Raw genomic sequence first — 15,793 nt, 5'->3', positions numbered from 1 at the left:
TAGGACTTTTTAAGCAGTGCTGGCTTCTTACAATTTATCCCTGTCACTTTTACTTTTGTATTATGGATGGCAAGCGACTGTACATTTGAATGTCACTGCTTTAGGCTCCGAAGGTCCCAGGGACGTCCATTAGCAAAGATTGTTTCACTGCAGCGTACCATGTGCCTTTGGAAATAAGGGCCCGACTCACAAAGGTCTCTGTGGTGCCTGTGTCACAGAAGTATTAGTGGAGTCAGTTACTTATGAAGTGAAACACCTAAGCGATACAGATATCAGAGTTCAGAAGAAGTGTCTACTAAACGTGACCAATTAAGTAATTTTCAACCTCGTTTCCTCACCTTGGGCTGCTGCTGAGCATTTGGCTGCTGCGCCCCCAAGCGCCGCCTGGCCGCTGTTGGTGTTGGACCACCATCATTGGCTGCTGCCCGGCCGCCGACCCGCGATGGGGACTTGGCCGTTGTCCGAGGACCGGTTGATGTGTTGCGTGGCAGTGTTTGAGCCCTCGCTGGGACACCGTGCGTAGCCATGCTCCCTCGTGAACATGCGGGCGTCTGGCTTTTGATGGTCACTGAGGCGGACGCGCGCAAGATAAAGATCTCAATGTCAGTGACACTAACCTGCCTCAAGGCCATCGACAAAAACATGCCTGTATGATGGGGTGGTTACACATCAACTTGCCACTATTTTAATCAGATGCACAATCCAAATTCAAGCTTTCTTTCTCAGCCCTTTCCACTTGACTCCTCAGGAATTCATTAGAGTACAATGTTCTGTGCATTACATTCAGCGCTAGCACTAACGCCAATCCAAAGCACAGCAAATCAACAAAACAGATTCAGAATGCAGCATCTGTGAGGATCATTGCGTGGACAAGTGCAATAAAGGTGCAGCACAAAGATAAAAAAAAATAAAACAAGATGATGCACCAACACTAAAAAGCGCAAGGTGATTGCACTCAGCCTTGCAGTTATACAAGGCAGTGCAATGGCAGCGACAATCATGAGTCTATAGCTTCCATAAGTTTACCATTCTCGCCTGTTTCCAAGGCAGCCGCACAAGCTCAGAAGCCACATCTTGGCTTACATATTTAGCTTCCATTCCTGCACAAACATGCTTCCAGGAAAAGCAAGGCTTGCCTCTTCATGTTCAAAAACAGAAATGTTGAAAATGGCTGCATAGCACAGGCACTGGACGCCATCGAAACTGTTGGTCAAAATAACAAACCAAAGCATTTTTATCTAGGCCCTACACATCATATGGCTTGCCTTCAGCGTAACCTATATTATGGAAATGGCCTACGGCAATTAAAAGTGCAAGTGCAGAGTGGTACAGATTTTACTGTTTATCACAAGGCACACGGCTGCAATATTTTTTTTTGCAGGATATCCCAGCCAGCCAATAAATCAAACATACTGCGAATGTGTAGAACATTTAGAAAGATCAAGGATGCTTCCTCACTATTTTCTACTTCGATATCAGCTCTGTGCTAAATATAGCATACAGTCAAACATTTGCCGCAGTTCGACAAACTGTCAGCACAGGCGACGCACTGCACGTTCAGCAGCTTGCAGTCGCATTCAGCACCTCCTCAAACCTTTGCACAACACAAAAGCAACTTCTCTAGTCTAGAGCAAGCAAGGGCATAGTACTGATGGCACAGGACTGACCACCAGAGGGTGACTGCGGTGCTAGCGAGGGTGACTTGCAGCGCCCGTGCCGGTCATGCGGCTGACCATTGCTGGCAACGCCTCCATTTTCGGCCATCTTGAGCCAAGACGGGCCGTCCTGGTTGGTGGTGGCGGCGTCATGGCCGGGGGCCGCCTTCTGCCATGCCCGGCGCCTCTGACCACCCTGGGGCCGAGCCACACCCGCATGCCAGGGCAGGTCGTCGCCTAGGTGCTCAATCTTCACCATGCTCTCTGCACGTGCAACAACAGGCAATACGCAACATGCAACATGCAAGCAGCAGCGTGCGTAACACTGCCAGAGCTCTCCTCAACCACATGTCAGTCACCAAATTCTGCTTCAGGACCCCCCCCTCCCTTCTCTGGAACATTTAGGCCCAATATGCAGGTCTTTAAATTGTGGCTGCTGAACTTCGAAAACTGGGTCTTGAATCAGCGTGTACAGTAAAGAACAATTGGGTGTGCAAAGATTTTTCGAACTGGCTGAAGGAAGAGCTCTGGCTGCTGCTAGCACAAGTGCAAAAACGGGAAAAGCCGGGCAAAATTGCACAACTTCGTTCAGTGCTTTCTTTCTTTCTCAGCCCCTTTCCACCTGACTCCTCAGGAATTCATTAGAGTACAATGTTCTGTGCATTACATTCAGCGCAAGCACTAACGCCAATCCAGGGCACAGCAAATCAACAAAGCAGATTTAGAATGCGTATTCGCACGGTAACGTCACCACTACAGGCACAAAGTGAGCACGCGCTCCTCATTCACAGCACCACAATCATTGGCTGCAGTGCCACTAATGCAGCTCAAGTTTTGCACTGCATACCTCGTGCATAGCAGACGGAGTGTAAGGCAACAGCAGAGCTTCATAGTGCAACAAACCTATACAAGGTACACCAGCACAAGCCACACAGCATAGTCACATGTGCAAACTGCACTCCCCTATGCTGGACGGAATTTTCCCTCTGGCTTTAGGCTAGCTTAGATGTAGTGAATAAAACCTACCTATCATGGTTTATATTGATAGGATTTAAAAAAGTAGCTCTGGCTATCAAAGACGCTACAGTGCAGGGCTCCATAAGTTTTGGCCACCTGGGTTTCTTCAACGTGCACTGGCAACAAATACAGTAGAACTGCATTGATACATTTCATTTTCCAGACTTTTGCCATCAACTGTACATATGCTATTGGGCGCTCACGACATGAAAAACTGATCCGCGGCACTGACCTGCCACAGTTGCTTTCCAGCAGTGCCTAGACACAAAACAGCAAAGCATCAAAGAAAACCAATGAGCCAACACAAGAGGTGCCCATTGCTGCCAAAACATGACTTAGAAAAAACACGATGGCTTCTCTGCTGGATTGAACCATTTGATAACTGCAGCAACTTGCTTGCATACAAGTGGGCCGGGTCTGGGGGATGCAGTATGAGCAAAGGTGCGGCAACTGTAAATCAACGCAATGGCTTCTCCTTGTTTGGTCTGTAAGGCTTAAACTGACTTGGGCTATGAGGGGTGTCGTAGTGGAAGACTCCGGAAATGTTGGACACCTGTGTTTCTTTAAAGTTTTCATGAAATTGGTGCACATTCTTATCAAGTCAGCGTGGTGGAAAGGAAGCCTGCGCGGCATCTGCATAGATCCTTCTAGCACTTTACAGAAAAGTCTTCTTTGCCTCGCGAGGAGAGCGTGTAGTGCGTGCATCGGTGTCACCTTCTTCCTCACCACTCGGCGGCGACGATGAATCACCTATCTCAAAGGTACTCGCCATCTCGAGAAAGTTCTGCCACGCCTCACCAATGACGACCCACTGCTCAGCGGGAGCAAGAGAGGTCAGTTAAAGAGAGACAGCTACATGTATGTGCTCGCCAGCCTTGGAACATTGTAACAGACAGATGCTGCGCGCCCTATTTATTAAGGTCGCATCGCTTGTGCCAGCCAGCCAGTGTTAAAGCCAGTGTTGCTGTGAGTTAGCTAGTGCGACTGCTCGGCTCCTGAGGTCAACCTGTTTGGCAAGCCCACTGATCGGCAAGGGAGCAGCACTCGTCTAAACTGCGGTCACATTGCGACTCTCCATAGCCGGTCTGCGACAACTCCCGGTGAACAATTTGGTGTTTGTTTGTTTGACTCTCGAGTATTGTTCAGTGTTGTAAAGCCTCTGTGTTGCTGAATGCCTCTTTAGTTGCATGCTTAGCATTGCCTTTCTGTGAATCTCTCATCTGTGCATTTTTAGTGTTGAATTTCTCTGTATCGTCTCTTGCTGTGTATAAGTTTGTTCGTTTGTTGCTTGTGACTCCGACCCTTACTCTGGCTGGAACCGGCGAAAGCTGGGCACCAAGCGGCCACCCCCTTCTGTCATTACAAGGTAGTTTACTTCCGGCTGAGCTTGCCACTCAAGGCCTACTAATTCGTCCCCACTTCACGGTCGTAGAATTTGACTGGGTTTGTTTGTTGTTGTTTTTTTTTGCAATGTATTTTGAGGTCTGTTAAAGCTTGGCAATAATTATATAAAAAAAACGCAGTCTGCCCTAGTGCCTTAATTTTTCAGCCTAAAGCTTGGCCTAAAGTGTTGCCGCAAGCTCTCCTCAAACATGTAAAAGGCGTCTCGTTTCTCTCCCCCCCCCCCCCCCCCCCCCGAATCTTTTTACTAAGGCCGCAAACCGCAGCAAAGAAAAAAAAATGATACCACGGCCGGACTCACAAGGCTGCAGCATGAGCCACCACTCGAGTACAGCCATGAGGATGCATACGCGGCACCATGGTTACAAACAGCGAGCGCAGAGCGGTTCCCTCTCGAAGCGAACCAATTCGTCGAGGTTCCTGCTGCGGCCGGCAAAACGGTTCCTTTCAGGGCAGTAGCCACGCCCTGTGATGCAGGCGATAAACGCTGAGCCGCCTCCGGAAGTTTTGAGTCATGCCGGACATGACGACAGGCAGCCAATCAGGAGCAGTGAAAGGAACCAGTTCCCAAACGGAAATATCACTAGATCTGGCCCGAGTCTATACTCTTTGAAGTAAATTATAAAGGAGCTGATAACCCTTATGCAATAATTAAGTGGTCACATCGGTGATAAAAAAAAATTGAAATTTGTTTTTCTCGCATGTTTTCTTCAACCTCTTGATAAAAAATTGAACTTCAATACCAAGTCTGCTATGCACACAAGCCCTGCTTGAGTATGCATGCTGCGTACCGACGTGCTGCTGGCAAAAAAGCACAGAAAAGCTGGAAACGCAAGCTGTGCAGCAGTAAAATGGCATTCTCTGCTTCACATTGTGCATACCACACAATATGCCTTAAGAACAGCACAACATGCTTCAACGTCAGCTCAAATCACTGCTAGGGGGAAGTTGAGAAAATAGCTCTACATTCAGAAAATCAGATAATCTATTTAGAAAAATCTCTATAAGCCCACATCACTGGGATGAAGCAACTATTCGGGAGTAAACTTGTGGGAGGTCCCTTTTGGCATTGCTATTTTTAATGTCACACAAACAAAAACTGGAAAGACGAACGGCCTCCAGCAGCCTTTTAACAAATCCCTTGAGTACTCGTACAGTAATGGGAGGTGGAATTTGCCAAATACACAAAAGGCCACAACATGGAAGCCACTGCAGTGAGAACAGTGAGGAAGACCGCACAAGGAACAAAGCTAGGAAGAGTAAGAGTGAAGAAGAGGTTCAGGAAAAGGACAAGGCAGAGGAAGCAGGAACAAAGGAAGAGTAAAGGGAATAAGCAAGGCACTGAGCAAGAGCGAGGAAGAGAGCAAATAAAGCAGTGAGTGAGGAAGCAACGCTGTTGAAGCCACACAAGCAGTTCTCCCATAAAAGGACATCTCTCCGCCACGTATAACTAAGTCCTCAAATTCTCAGTTTTGACAATGCGGAGATAATGTTTCACACTGAAAGTCAAAGCTTAAGAAAGTCATGAGTTCATTTAATGGACCCTCCAATTACTATTTCTGCCGACTTTAAGGCGCAGACTAAGTCCGAGCAAATAGGCGCACAGTCCGAGCAAATAGGCGCACCAGTCACGTGTCCTTTCACTGCATTTCACTCTTTACAAGGCCTCCATGAAGAAATCAAAGGTCAAAAATCGGTAAGAGGTAAATGATTATGTGCGGGACACTGAAACGAGACAGGCTTGTCTGTACTTTGGACAAGTGACAAAACTACCTTTCGGGTGTGGCAAAAAGATAAAGCCTTGCCAGCATTGCACTCCATGCATGGAATACAGTATGAGGGGTTAGAGAGGAGCAGAGAGGAAGTGTGACAGGAAGAGATGTCAACCAACCTAGGAAGTCTAGCCTGTCCCTGGCCATCTGCAGATTCGTCCTCATCTTGTCTGTGAGCCTGTGGGCACGCTCCCAGGTAGGGCCTGCATCAGCCGGGAATAGGGCCATGCGGTGACAAGACATCTTTTCCAAGCATTAAAACTCGGAACAGAGCTTTGGTTCCATGGAGTTGCACTAAGGTTGCTTAGGCAGGATACTATTTGTAATCACTCTCTTTATAGCAACAAGGGAAACTGGGGATTTCACCTTTTCCTTGGGAGAAGTCAATGGCAATGCCCTTCTGGAGTTCGTCAATGCCCTTGCGGTAGAGGTCAATAGCCAGCTCCTTGAAGTCTAGAGGAAAATAAACTAACTTCAGAGCCCTATTCAATCACGAAGTGTAGTTGTAGTGGTTCCCATGTCATTGTACAGAGACCACAAACACCAGTAAACTCAAACCATCTCATCTTCATCGAAGCACACAGAAGCCCTTCTTTTACCGATCACATACCTAGACAGAATTAGTATTAAAGTTCACATGGCATACAATGTAAGTGTGCCCAGGATGGAATGATTATTTTAAGAATGCTTCAATTCCCACAAAAAGTATCACACATTCCTGAAACCTGTGTTTAGACTGCAGTGCTTCTAGTTGTGGAAAACGCCAGCCTGCTAGAGTTAAGTATGGGTTGCAGGCTAGATGCTCACACACTTTCCCCCTGGACGTGACATCTAAACCACATCCTTATTTGACCGTCATTGCACATGTGCCTCAAGTGCCCCAAGTTCAGCAACTTTACCCCCTTCAAGCTAGGAAATGCACTGCTAATTAGGACCTGCGCTGAGTAAAACCCACGCGCGCTGTACTTCGCAATTCAGACTCGAAACAGAGTCGCTTTGGGACCAAAGATAACAATCTCCGCAAGAGCGGGCGAAACGTAGGGAAAAACCGAAGAGCCCCTCCTGGCGGCCGGGCGCAAGGAAAAGAGACGAAGTCGCGCTGGGGCCGAGTCTGACGAATCTAAAATTAAGACCCACGGGACGACCCCCCCCCCCCCCTCCCCGTTTCTCCTTCCCTCATCGATATGCAAATTGCGTGCTGAGTATGCACGAGCGCCGGAGCGAGCTTTGTGTGTCGATCGTTTGCGATAAGCAAAACGCCGCGTTTACGGCAATACGCAACCCCCCCCCCGCTTCCCGCCGCCACCACCACCACCAAAACCCTTGGAGCTGTATCCTACAACGAGACACTAAACCTGACCAGAATAATCTGGCCATGGCATGGTACCGCCAGTTCGTGCTATCGATCGAACCTGCGCGCTGACCATTTTAAGCGCTGCGCTTAATTCGGAATACAAGGCAGGATGTAATGTCGAAAACATATTCCAAAATAGGGCACTCATGTAGAGGGCAAACGATGCTAACATCCGCAACCGACGATGGGACAGACATGCAAGCAGGATAGGCGGCCCATTTCAGTAGCAGAAAACAGTACTGAAACTGTCCCCAGTTCCCTAGCTGTCTTCGAGGTGAAAGCGACCACAAACTTCGAATCGAGCACATTCACCAGTCCACGGTTAGGCTTTATCCACGGTTAAGACAACCACGGTTAAGGCGTTAAGGGATCCACGGTAACATCCGCGCACCCTAGCGCAAAAATATGCGGTGTAAAATGCGGCGAAAGCTAAACAAGCTAGAAAGTGGCCTCGCCTGGTCGAAACTTCAGGGGAAAATAAGCGAATAAATCTTGACCCTGGACCACTTCGCGCTCCGCACTCGTAAAGAGGCGGCAGGCCTTTATTATGCATCCAATGCGCAAAAAACAAGGACCAAGGAGTAGAAGGACACAACACAATCGAGCGCTGTGTTCATTGGTCCTCGTTTTTTGCGCTATACCTTCAATAAGAATAAGATTCAACTCGTCCAGCTTTCAACCTTATATCGGTAATGTTATATGGAAAGCGGGTCCGGATATTATTGCGGGCGTGAAAATATCGTTTCATATCTTGTAGATTGAGCACTCCAAGAAATAACAATTTGACTGCGAAAATCGCATCAAACTGAAAATAAATCGTAAAAAATAATTGGTTCATAGGACAGGCGCATGTCTATGTCACACCTTGTGTGGACACCTGAGCAGCGCCGTAGGCAAGGGAGGAAGGTGGGAGTGAAAGTAGAAAGAAAGAGGTGCCGTAGTGGAGGGCTACGTTACGACCCTCTAGCAGTCTTTAACGTGTGCAGACATCTTACAGCACACGGGCGTCTCTCCGTTCCGCCACCATCAAAACGCAGCCGTCGGCGGTCGGGTTGGAAGCCGGGTACTCCGGAACAGCTGCGGCGAAACGCCGCAATTATCGGCGTACCATGTGACCACATCGTCAAAACAATTTCCTTGAGAGCCCAGTGTGTGCGTGTGCGTGCGCGAGTGTGCGCGTGTGCGCGATTGCTAGTTGTGGGCAATCCAGTGCACCCTTCCTAAAAGCTCCCTCTCATCGCCAATACTTGGCTTTTAGCGTTTGTCACATGGCACCGAAGTGCAAATTTGTTCTTACTCTTCGGATGAAGCGATAACCACCGCGTCCACTATGTCTCTCTGCAAACTGCTCTGAAAGTGGAAACTAAAATGGGTGACCTATGCTAAAGATCTAATTACTGTTTGGTGGGCGATATGTATAGATCACCAGTTCTTGCCCCCGTGTTGCCGTCGCACCGGTGGTGCTAGCTCAATTTCATGTACAGAAGATTCTACATGAAATTCTAAGTGCTCTAAAATCTAGAGCACTGTAGATAAGATTCTACATGAAATTCTAAGTGCTCTAGAATCTAGAGCACTGTAGATAAGATTCTACAAAAAATTCTAATGTGCTCTAGAACATAGAGCACCGTAGATAAGATTCTACATGAAATTCTACTGTGCTCTAGAACCTACAGTACTGTAAGTGCTATAGCATCTAGAGCACTGTAGATAAGATTCTACATGAAATTCTGTGCTCTAGAACCTAGAGCACTGTAGGTAAGATTGTACATAAAATGCTAATGTGCTCTAGAACCTAGATGACTGTACGCTGACTGATCATGGTTTCCAGCACAGGACTCACAGAACTGCACGCACTGATCTAAACAATTCTGTCGTGGAGCAGGCCAGTCTGGGCAGCAAGCTTTTCGCTGCGCCGAAAAAAAAAAAAAACCAAGCTCAAAAACGAATCCTGTTTTAAATACAGGGACCAAAAACAGGCAATTCTCAAGGGTCGTGCAATTTTGTTAAAATAAATTATTCACACCATCGTGATAAATACCGGCATCTATTTAGAGACCAAAGCTACGCTGAGTGCAGAGACCCTTCACGTATGCTCATGTGGCGGCACACGCTTTCTCGGCTCAGCGTTCGCGATTCCTGCGTACGATAAAATCGGATTACCAACAAGGCGCCGCGCACCTCGAGTCACGACACCTCGGTTCGGAGTGAACCACATTATCATAAACTGCGCATGGTGCTTTAGTTTGGCCTCCATATCAGCTACAGTAAAATTCAAGAGCGCAAATTTATTTTTTATTTCGGATGAAGATTTTGCCTCTTTAAGCCTAAAGAGCATTGCGGTCTGAGTTCCCAAAACCAAATGGCGCGCCACGAGGCTGAAATAGTCTCCACGGCCTAGTTTTGCATACGCCCGAACTATAAAGGTGTGGATGTGAAAAACGCTCTAGTTCTACCTCGGTTTGGCACGCAGAAAGCGTATATATTTGTATCAGCAGTAGTATCTGCATACGCCGCAAGCACACGGCTATAGCAGACGATGTGGCTCGTAGGAACACGCTTAGCGCACTCTATACGAAAGAGGTCCGCTAGCTTCCACAGTGATGAGAGTAATAACTCTTTCACAGCCAATTTTCCAAAGATCGAGTACGAACAGCGGCTTTTTCAGGAACACGGTATTCAGAAGATGGAGTCACCAGCGATCCGGGCAATTCGCTGTTTCGGCGCCCCGGAACTTCTCTCTCAGTACGGCGGAGACTGGACTGTGCGAATAGCTACTAACAGACAACGGCGTCCACGTCTTCTCGTGCTCATTGCGAACTGCGGTTACGAAAAGCTCGGAACGACGTCACACAGACACCCATTTTAAATATGGGTGCCCGACATCTTTCATACACACCCGCTCCCCATGCTCGGTGCCAGCAACCATAATGAAGATATAAAGAAAGCACGCGCGTTTCTAGACTATACCTGCAGGCAGCCGCTGAAATTGCTTTCCCACTACTGTAAACGTCGTTCGGAAACGCCGACCACGCAAGGAGAAAAGGCGGGGGGGGGGGGGGGGGGGGGGGGGGCATTATAAGGCAGCCACATGTCCAGGCCTATTTCACCTATCTGCCGACAACACCTCATGAACACCGGACTATAAGATTACATATCAGCGCTTCTGAATGAACTGGTTAACCTAAATTGGGTAACAAAGAAAAAAAAAAGACAGGGGAACGAACGTATCTCGCAAGCCCTTGCAGTATGTACGTATGAGGTGGAGGCGACTCATGGAGAGGCAACTGCTTCTATACGTGCGAGGTTGGCTGGATGAGATCAGCACACTTAAGGAAGCCGTACGTCGCCTCGCGCGCACTCAACCTCCCCACGATACTGCAAGTTTTCATGTGGACTCTGGCTATACCCGGCGTCCCTTCTTTCTACCTCAATGTATTATGCAAGCGGACGTCTCCATCGGGACTACTGCGCTACATTATGCATCCCCCTTGGCTGTTACTAAGATACGTAGCAGCTGAACAAAAACAAAACGAAACCACCGTCAAACTTGTGGAAGGTATACACTTGCGCGAAGGCAATCTGAATGCGTGTGGCACCCCAGTGGTGCGATTGCGAACACTGCTTTGAATGCGGCGGGCACTCTGGTGAAGCTATACCTCGTTTTCCCACACTACGGGTGGCAGGACACGGCGAGGAGACTTCCGCGTGAGAAGACCAGCAGCAGCGTCAAGAAATACGGCTCTGCCTACGCGCACTATTTCCGGATGGTAAATCAGAGCGCACCGTAAACCTGGGATATACTAGGGCACTACAGCGCACTAACTTCGCGAGGCCGAAAAATAGCCGCGGCGGACACCGCACACGCGTGCACAAGCCAACCAAACAGCGCATCCCTATGTACAGGAAGAACGAAAAATGCCAGAGAATCGGGGTACAGGCTAACCGTATAAAGGGCGTGGTGCCGGCAGAAAAAAATGCATTATTCACTGCCAACTACCCCCACGCGCGATCGCTCTCGAAGAAGTCGGTTCCGTAGACAAGGAGCGAAAGTACGTCTCCGTACCGTTCAGACAAACGAAGCCCGTGCCGGCGCTATTAGGCGGCCGCCTCAAGAGCGCCAAAGACGTATACGAGGCCCAACCCTGACCCAGGAAACGGGGCGGGCTGGATTCATCGGCCCACACACTCTTGTGACGACGGCCTCCGAGCGACGCAGGGAAACAACGAAATTCGAGAAACCAGATGAAGAGAGAACGAGAAAAGGCGGCCCTAAACGAGAGCGGACAGGCGCACGTGTATATGGATGATATGTCCTCTCCTCCCGCACATCGAAAATGTGGGTCGTCAGCACTGCGGGGCGTGGGTCGTGCGGGGAAGGTCGGCGCTGCGCGAGTGTCCTGTACGGCACACAAGCACACGGTGCTCGCTCTTCACCCCTCTTCTTCTGTATAAACGTCCTCTATCTATCTATCTCTCTCTCTCTCTGCAGTCGACAGGGGATCAACGGGGGCTCTCATTCAGCCCCCAAAAGACGAGGTCTGCAGTCCCGAGGAGACGAGGAAGGCCTCGATATAAAAAAAAAAAAAAAAAAAAAGAAAAAAAAAAAGGAAAAAGCGGTACGCGACAAGAACACGCGTATCCGCGCGAGTTTAAAGGAATCGACATACAGTCGCTTTCCTCGCGAGAGAAACGAGACTGACACATGTCGCGTATTGAAAAACAAAATAATAATAATAATAAAAAAATTCGCTCAAAGCGTTATTTTCGAAATGCAGAGTAGCAATCGGGACCCGCCTATGGAGAGAAATACGCCCATACAATACGGGCCAATTTATCACCAGAGCTGGGAGCTTTTTCAGAGACTTAACATTTCTAGTGTTATGCTCCGGCAAACAAAGAACGTTGGACACACGGTATTGCCCTCAGGCCTGTTTAGCCCAAAGACGAAGTTGCCAAGATGTTTGGACGCGGGGGTGACGCAAGCCTGTTTAGCCTCAAAACAAAAGCAAAGACGTGTCTTCGTTCCAGCTACAGTACGCTAGTCAGCGGCGCATTCTGGGCAAGCGTCGCTAGTCGCTACTGCGCATGCGCCATAATTATAATTGCTCCGAACCACGAAAGAAGGGAAGAAACGGAGATAAGAGCAGACAGAAGAAGAAGCGGTCAAACGGATGAAGGCGATTCGGAAGACGTCAAGAAGAAGCGTCCAATCGCCGATCCCATCACACGGTTTGCAGGCAGTTCATCGGATTGTAGCTCTCGCTACGCATATCCAGGCTTAACCGAGTTAAGCCGCAATCAATTTTTTTGGCGCTGTTTTAGAGACGACGTAATTTTGGTATTGCTCTCTTGATTATCACGATTAATTTTTATGGTACAAAGAAAGCTACAGTCAGAGGGCCTTAACACATCGCGTTCTTTTTTTTTTTTTTTTTTTTATCAGAGGTTTGGCCAGAGACCCATTTGCCCAGCACTTCACTCCCAATATGCCGATCGCCAATCCAAGGGAAGACAGCGTACCTACTTTCGTATACTGTGTTACCGGTGAGTACAGTCTTTCCAGGGACCATATGGGTGCCCCCCGCTCACCTTTCGTGTCCGAAGAAGATGCTCAAACCCCTAGACCATTACTACCACGTTGATCTTGAAATGAAAACAATCTTGAAAGAAAAAAGGTAGAGGTGTTTAACAAGACCAAACCTAGTATAAAACGCGAAGGCACTAGATTGGAGTATTTTACTAACGTATGTGTAGATGAAGTCACCTACACCTCACCTAATGAGGGGCATCGTGTTGCGCGTAACCCATAATTCCAGGAACCACGCGTGTCTGCGCGTGTCCAAGGAAGGAGCAAGGGATCCAAGGACTACGGACGGCGGGATGCTGACCTCATCCTCTCGTTTAATCGAAACGCGAGTTGGCAGCGCCTGCCATTTCGACGAAACAGGGAACGGTGAGCCCGTTAAACCTCACGAGGTGATGCTTTCCTACTAAAGAAGCGTTCGTCCCTTCCTCACACTTGTGGTTGGCACCACTTATTTTCACCCCTTCCTTTCAAGAATCCATCATTGTTCATCTATTTCGTTTCAGTTCAATAGTGCCACGACCAAGAGAGGCGCGGGAAGCGTGTGACTAGCGTCTGATTATCCCAAACACGAATGCGGATTCCAAGGTCAACAATGCCGGACGCACTTCTTTGTTAAGATGTGGCTACAAACCCGTAGAGATCGTTCTTTTGACGGAGAGGCCGGAGCTAGAAAGGAAAAAACGCGGCTGGTGGATATTTACCCTCCAGAAGTGAGCGGCTCACAAAAACGCCCTGATTGAGCGTCGGAAGAAAGAAAGCGCATCGGGCAGGTTCAGTGACCACCACACGAAGCCAGACTTTCGGGTCAGGTGCGTATTTCCTTTTTTTTTTCCGTTTTTCGATTAGTCGCAGCGCCGTTTCTGTCAAGGGAAGAAATGATCCAGTTTCGCCGATGTACCTGACCTTGTTTACGCGGCGGCGACCGATTTTGAGGTAAAACTGTCTATTGTGATTCCACATTCAGGCTTTGCAGTCGCCAATCACGCGATCCATTCGGGAAAAAGAAGCGGATAAGAAGTGTGTTACGGATTGCAACCGCTTTTCTGGGCCGGTGCTTGGTAATCTGCTGCTGTCCTATCGACGCCCCCGAACACGAAGCGAATTCCTGCGGAACGCAGCGCGGGCAAACAAACAAACGGGCCTTTGCTATAGCACAATGCACATTCAAATGTTCGACAAGCACCCCAGAATCTCAAATGCACATCGCAAGAGCAGACACGGCGGTTATAATCACATGGCATAAGGACAAATCTAATCAACACATCACCCAAAGAACGCGAACACAAAGGGCAGTATAATAAAGCAAATCTCGACCGACGGAAGATCGTAGCCAGAATAAAACCAACACCCAGGAACGCGCTAGTGTCACGCGGCAAACCATGCACGCCCACGCGCGAATTAAACGACCAAACGGTGATCCGCGAACAAGAGCAGAGAGGAACACAGGGGGCACACTCGCGTGTACACAATCGGCCACCGAGAATACAACGCACGAAGTCGTGCTCGATATCACGAAAGCTGCGCCATAAACAACCGATAAAGTTAGGAGCACGGCACGCTGGATGCCCCGCAAACATGGTCTATCGTTCAGCAAACCAACAAGCACAAACTCGAAGACGAAAGCGCATCAAGGTCAAGTGTGCTCATGGAACACTGAAGCAACACTAAAACCGTGCGTGGAGAACAGCGCACTGGACCGGACGCCACTGCGATTGCATTGCATTGCATTGCATAGTATTGTATTGTATTGTATTGTATTGTATTGTATTGTATTGTATTGTATTGTATTGTATTGGGTTTAATGGCGCATAGGCAACTAAGGCCGTCATGCGCCAAACAGGGTTGAGTGTGTGTGTTGTGTTTGAAAGACCATTGTTTAAAAGTTTTGTCAGTTTGTTTAGGACGTTGATTTCTTTTAAAAAAGTTGAGAACACAAGTAAATTCAACAAGGGCATTTTCTCCTAGGAGAAGGTTTGGGTGGAGTGGGATGTGCTTATAGAGATCTATGAAATGCCTTTTCCTTATTCGGTCGAGCTTTGTGCATGACACCAAAAGATGATTGTGAGCTCATCTCCACATGCTTCACATGTAGGTTTCTGTTGCTGCTGGAATAAAAAGTTGTGCGTGAGGTGTGTGTGTCCGATGCGGTGACGGCACAGGATTACTTCGACAAAGCGCTATTAATGGCTGCATGACTTCCATTCTCCAATTATATGCTTAATAAGGTGCAATTTATTGTTTATTTCCCTTGTCCCATGAAGTCTGCCATTTTGTTCATTTACTACGTATGATCTTCATGCCATATTTGCAAGGAATGTCTGTTTTACTATACCGTTACGGGCCCGTGCAGCACATTCATCTACTTTCTCATTCCCCCTAATACCAACATGGATACGGACCCAGCAAAATTTGATTACCTGCCCTCACTTGTAAACCTTTTGCATTGTTTATGATGTCTCCAATTAAGGGCTCCTCTGCATTTTTGGGGTGCAGCGCTGCAATGACAACGCGGTTTTGTCGTTCTATGTTCCATAGGGAATGTGAATAACAGTTCTTGTATTAGGTCATTCGTTCGTACTAACTGTTCCATCTTCGCAAAGCTGAGGAGTTCGTTTGCTCGCTTGTTTGTTTCAACGCCCCAAGGCGACGGCGGCTTTGAATGACACCTTACATAGTGACGGGCTCCGGTTATTTTGGGCCATAAGGGGGCTATTTAAAGTGCACCGATATCGCACAGCACACGGACGCCTCCCGTCTCGCCTCCGTCGAACGCAGCCGGGATCGAAACCACGACCTCGGAGTCAGCAGTCAGAAACCCACTGAGCCACCGAGGCCGAAGTTGGGTGATTTACAGCATCCGGCGCAATTTTTGCCGCCAGAATCCGATCTGCTGTGTCAGATTTGGAGGCATTTAATTCTTTGCGGTGACACTAGACGGGGTGACTTCTGCCTTTCGCTTGTAGTCAGTGCAATTGGACTCCCAAATATGGTGAACTAATAAACC

At 48.3% G+C, this 15,793-nt stretch overlaps 1 protein-coding gene across 3 annotated transcripts in view; it reads right to left on the bottom strand.

Moving 5' to 3' along the window:
• The window catches only part of spas (spastin), a 76,795-nt gene that overhangs the window by 30,211 nt on the left and 30,791 nt on the right, over positions 1-15,793 (bottom strand). For 2 of the 3 annotated variants that reach the window (XM_084585685.1, XM_084585687.1), the window contains exons 3-6: positions 6,212-6,298; positions 5,965-6,048; positions 1,668-1,919; positions 339-568 (exon numbers count right to left, since the gene is read on the bottom strand). In XM_084585685.1, the coding sequence (XP_084441811.1) occupies positions 339-568; positions 1,668-1,919; positions 5,965-6,048; positions 6,212-6,298 (653 nt within the window). The remainder of the gene's footprint in view (positions 1-338; positions 569-1,667; positions 1,920-5,964; positions 6,049-6,211; positions 6,299-15,793) is intronic. The other variant, XM_084585686.1, reaches the window with a different exon arrangement.

This window comes from Amblyomma maculatum, chromosome 11 (genome assembly GCF_055883805.1).
Source record: "Amblyomma maculatum isolate TAMU_Amacu chromosome 11, ASM5588380v1, whole genome shotgun sequence".
In the NCBI taxonomy this organism is placed as follows: Eukaryota; Metazoa; Arthropoda; class Arachnida; order Ixodida; family Ixodidae; genus Amblyomma; species Amblyomma maculatum.
The sequence above is the reverse complement of the archived record's forward strand: the minus strand, read 5'-3'. Positions and strand labels throughout refer to the sequence as shown.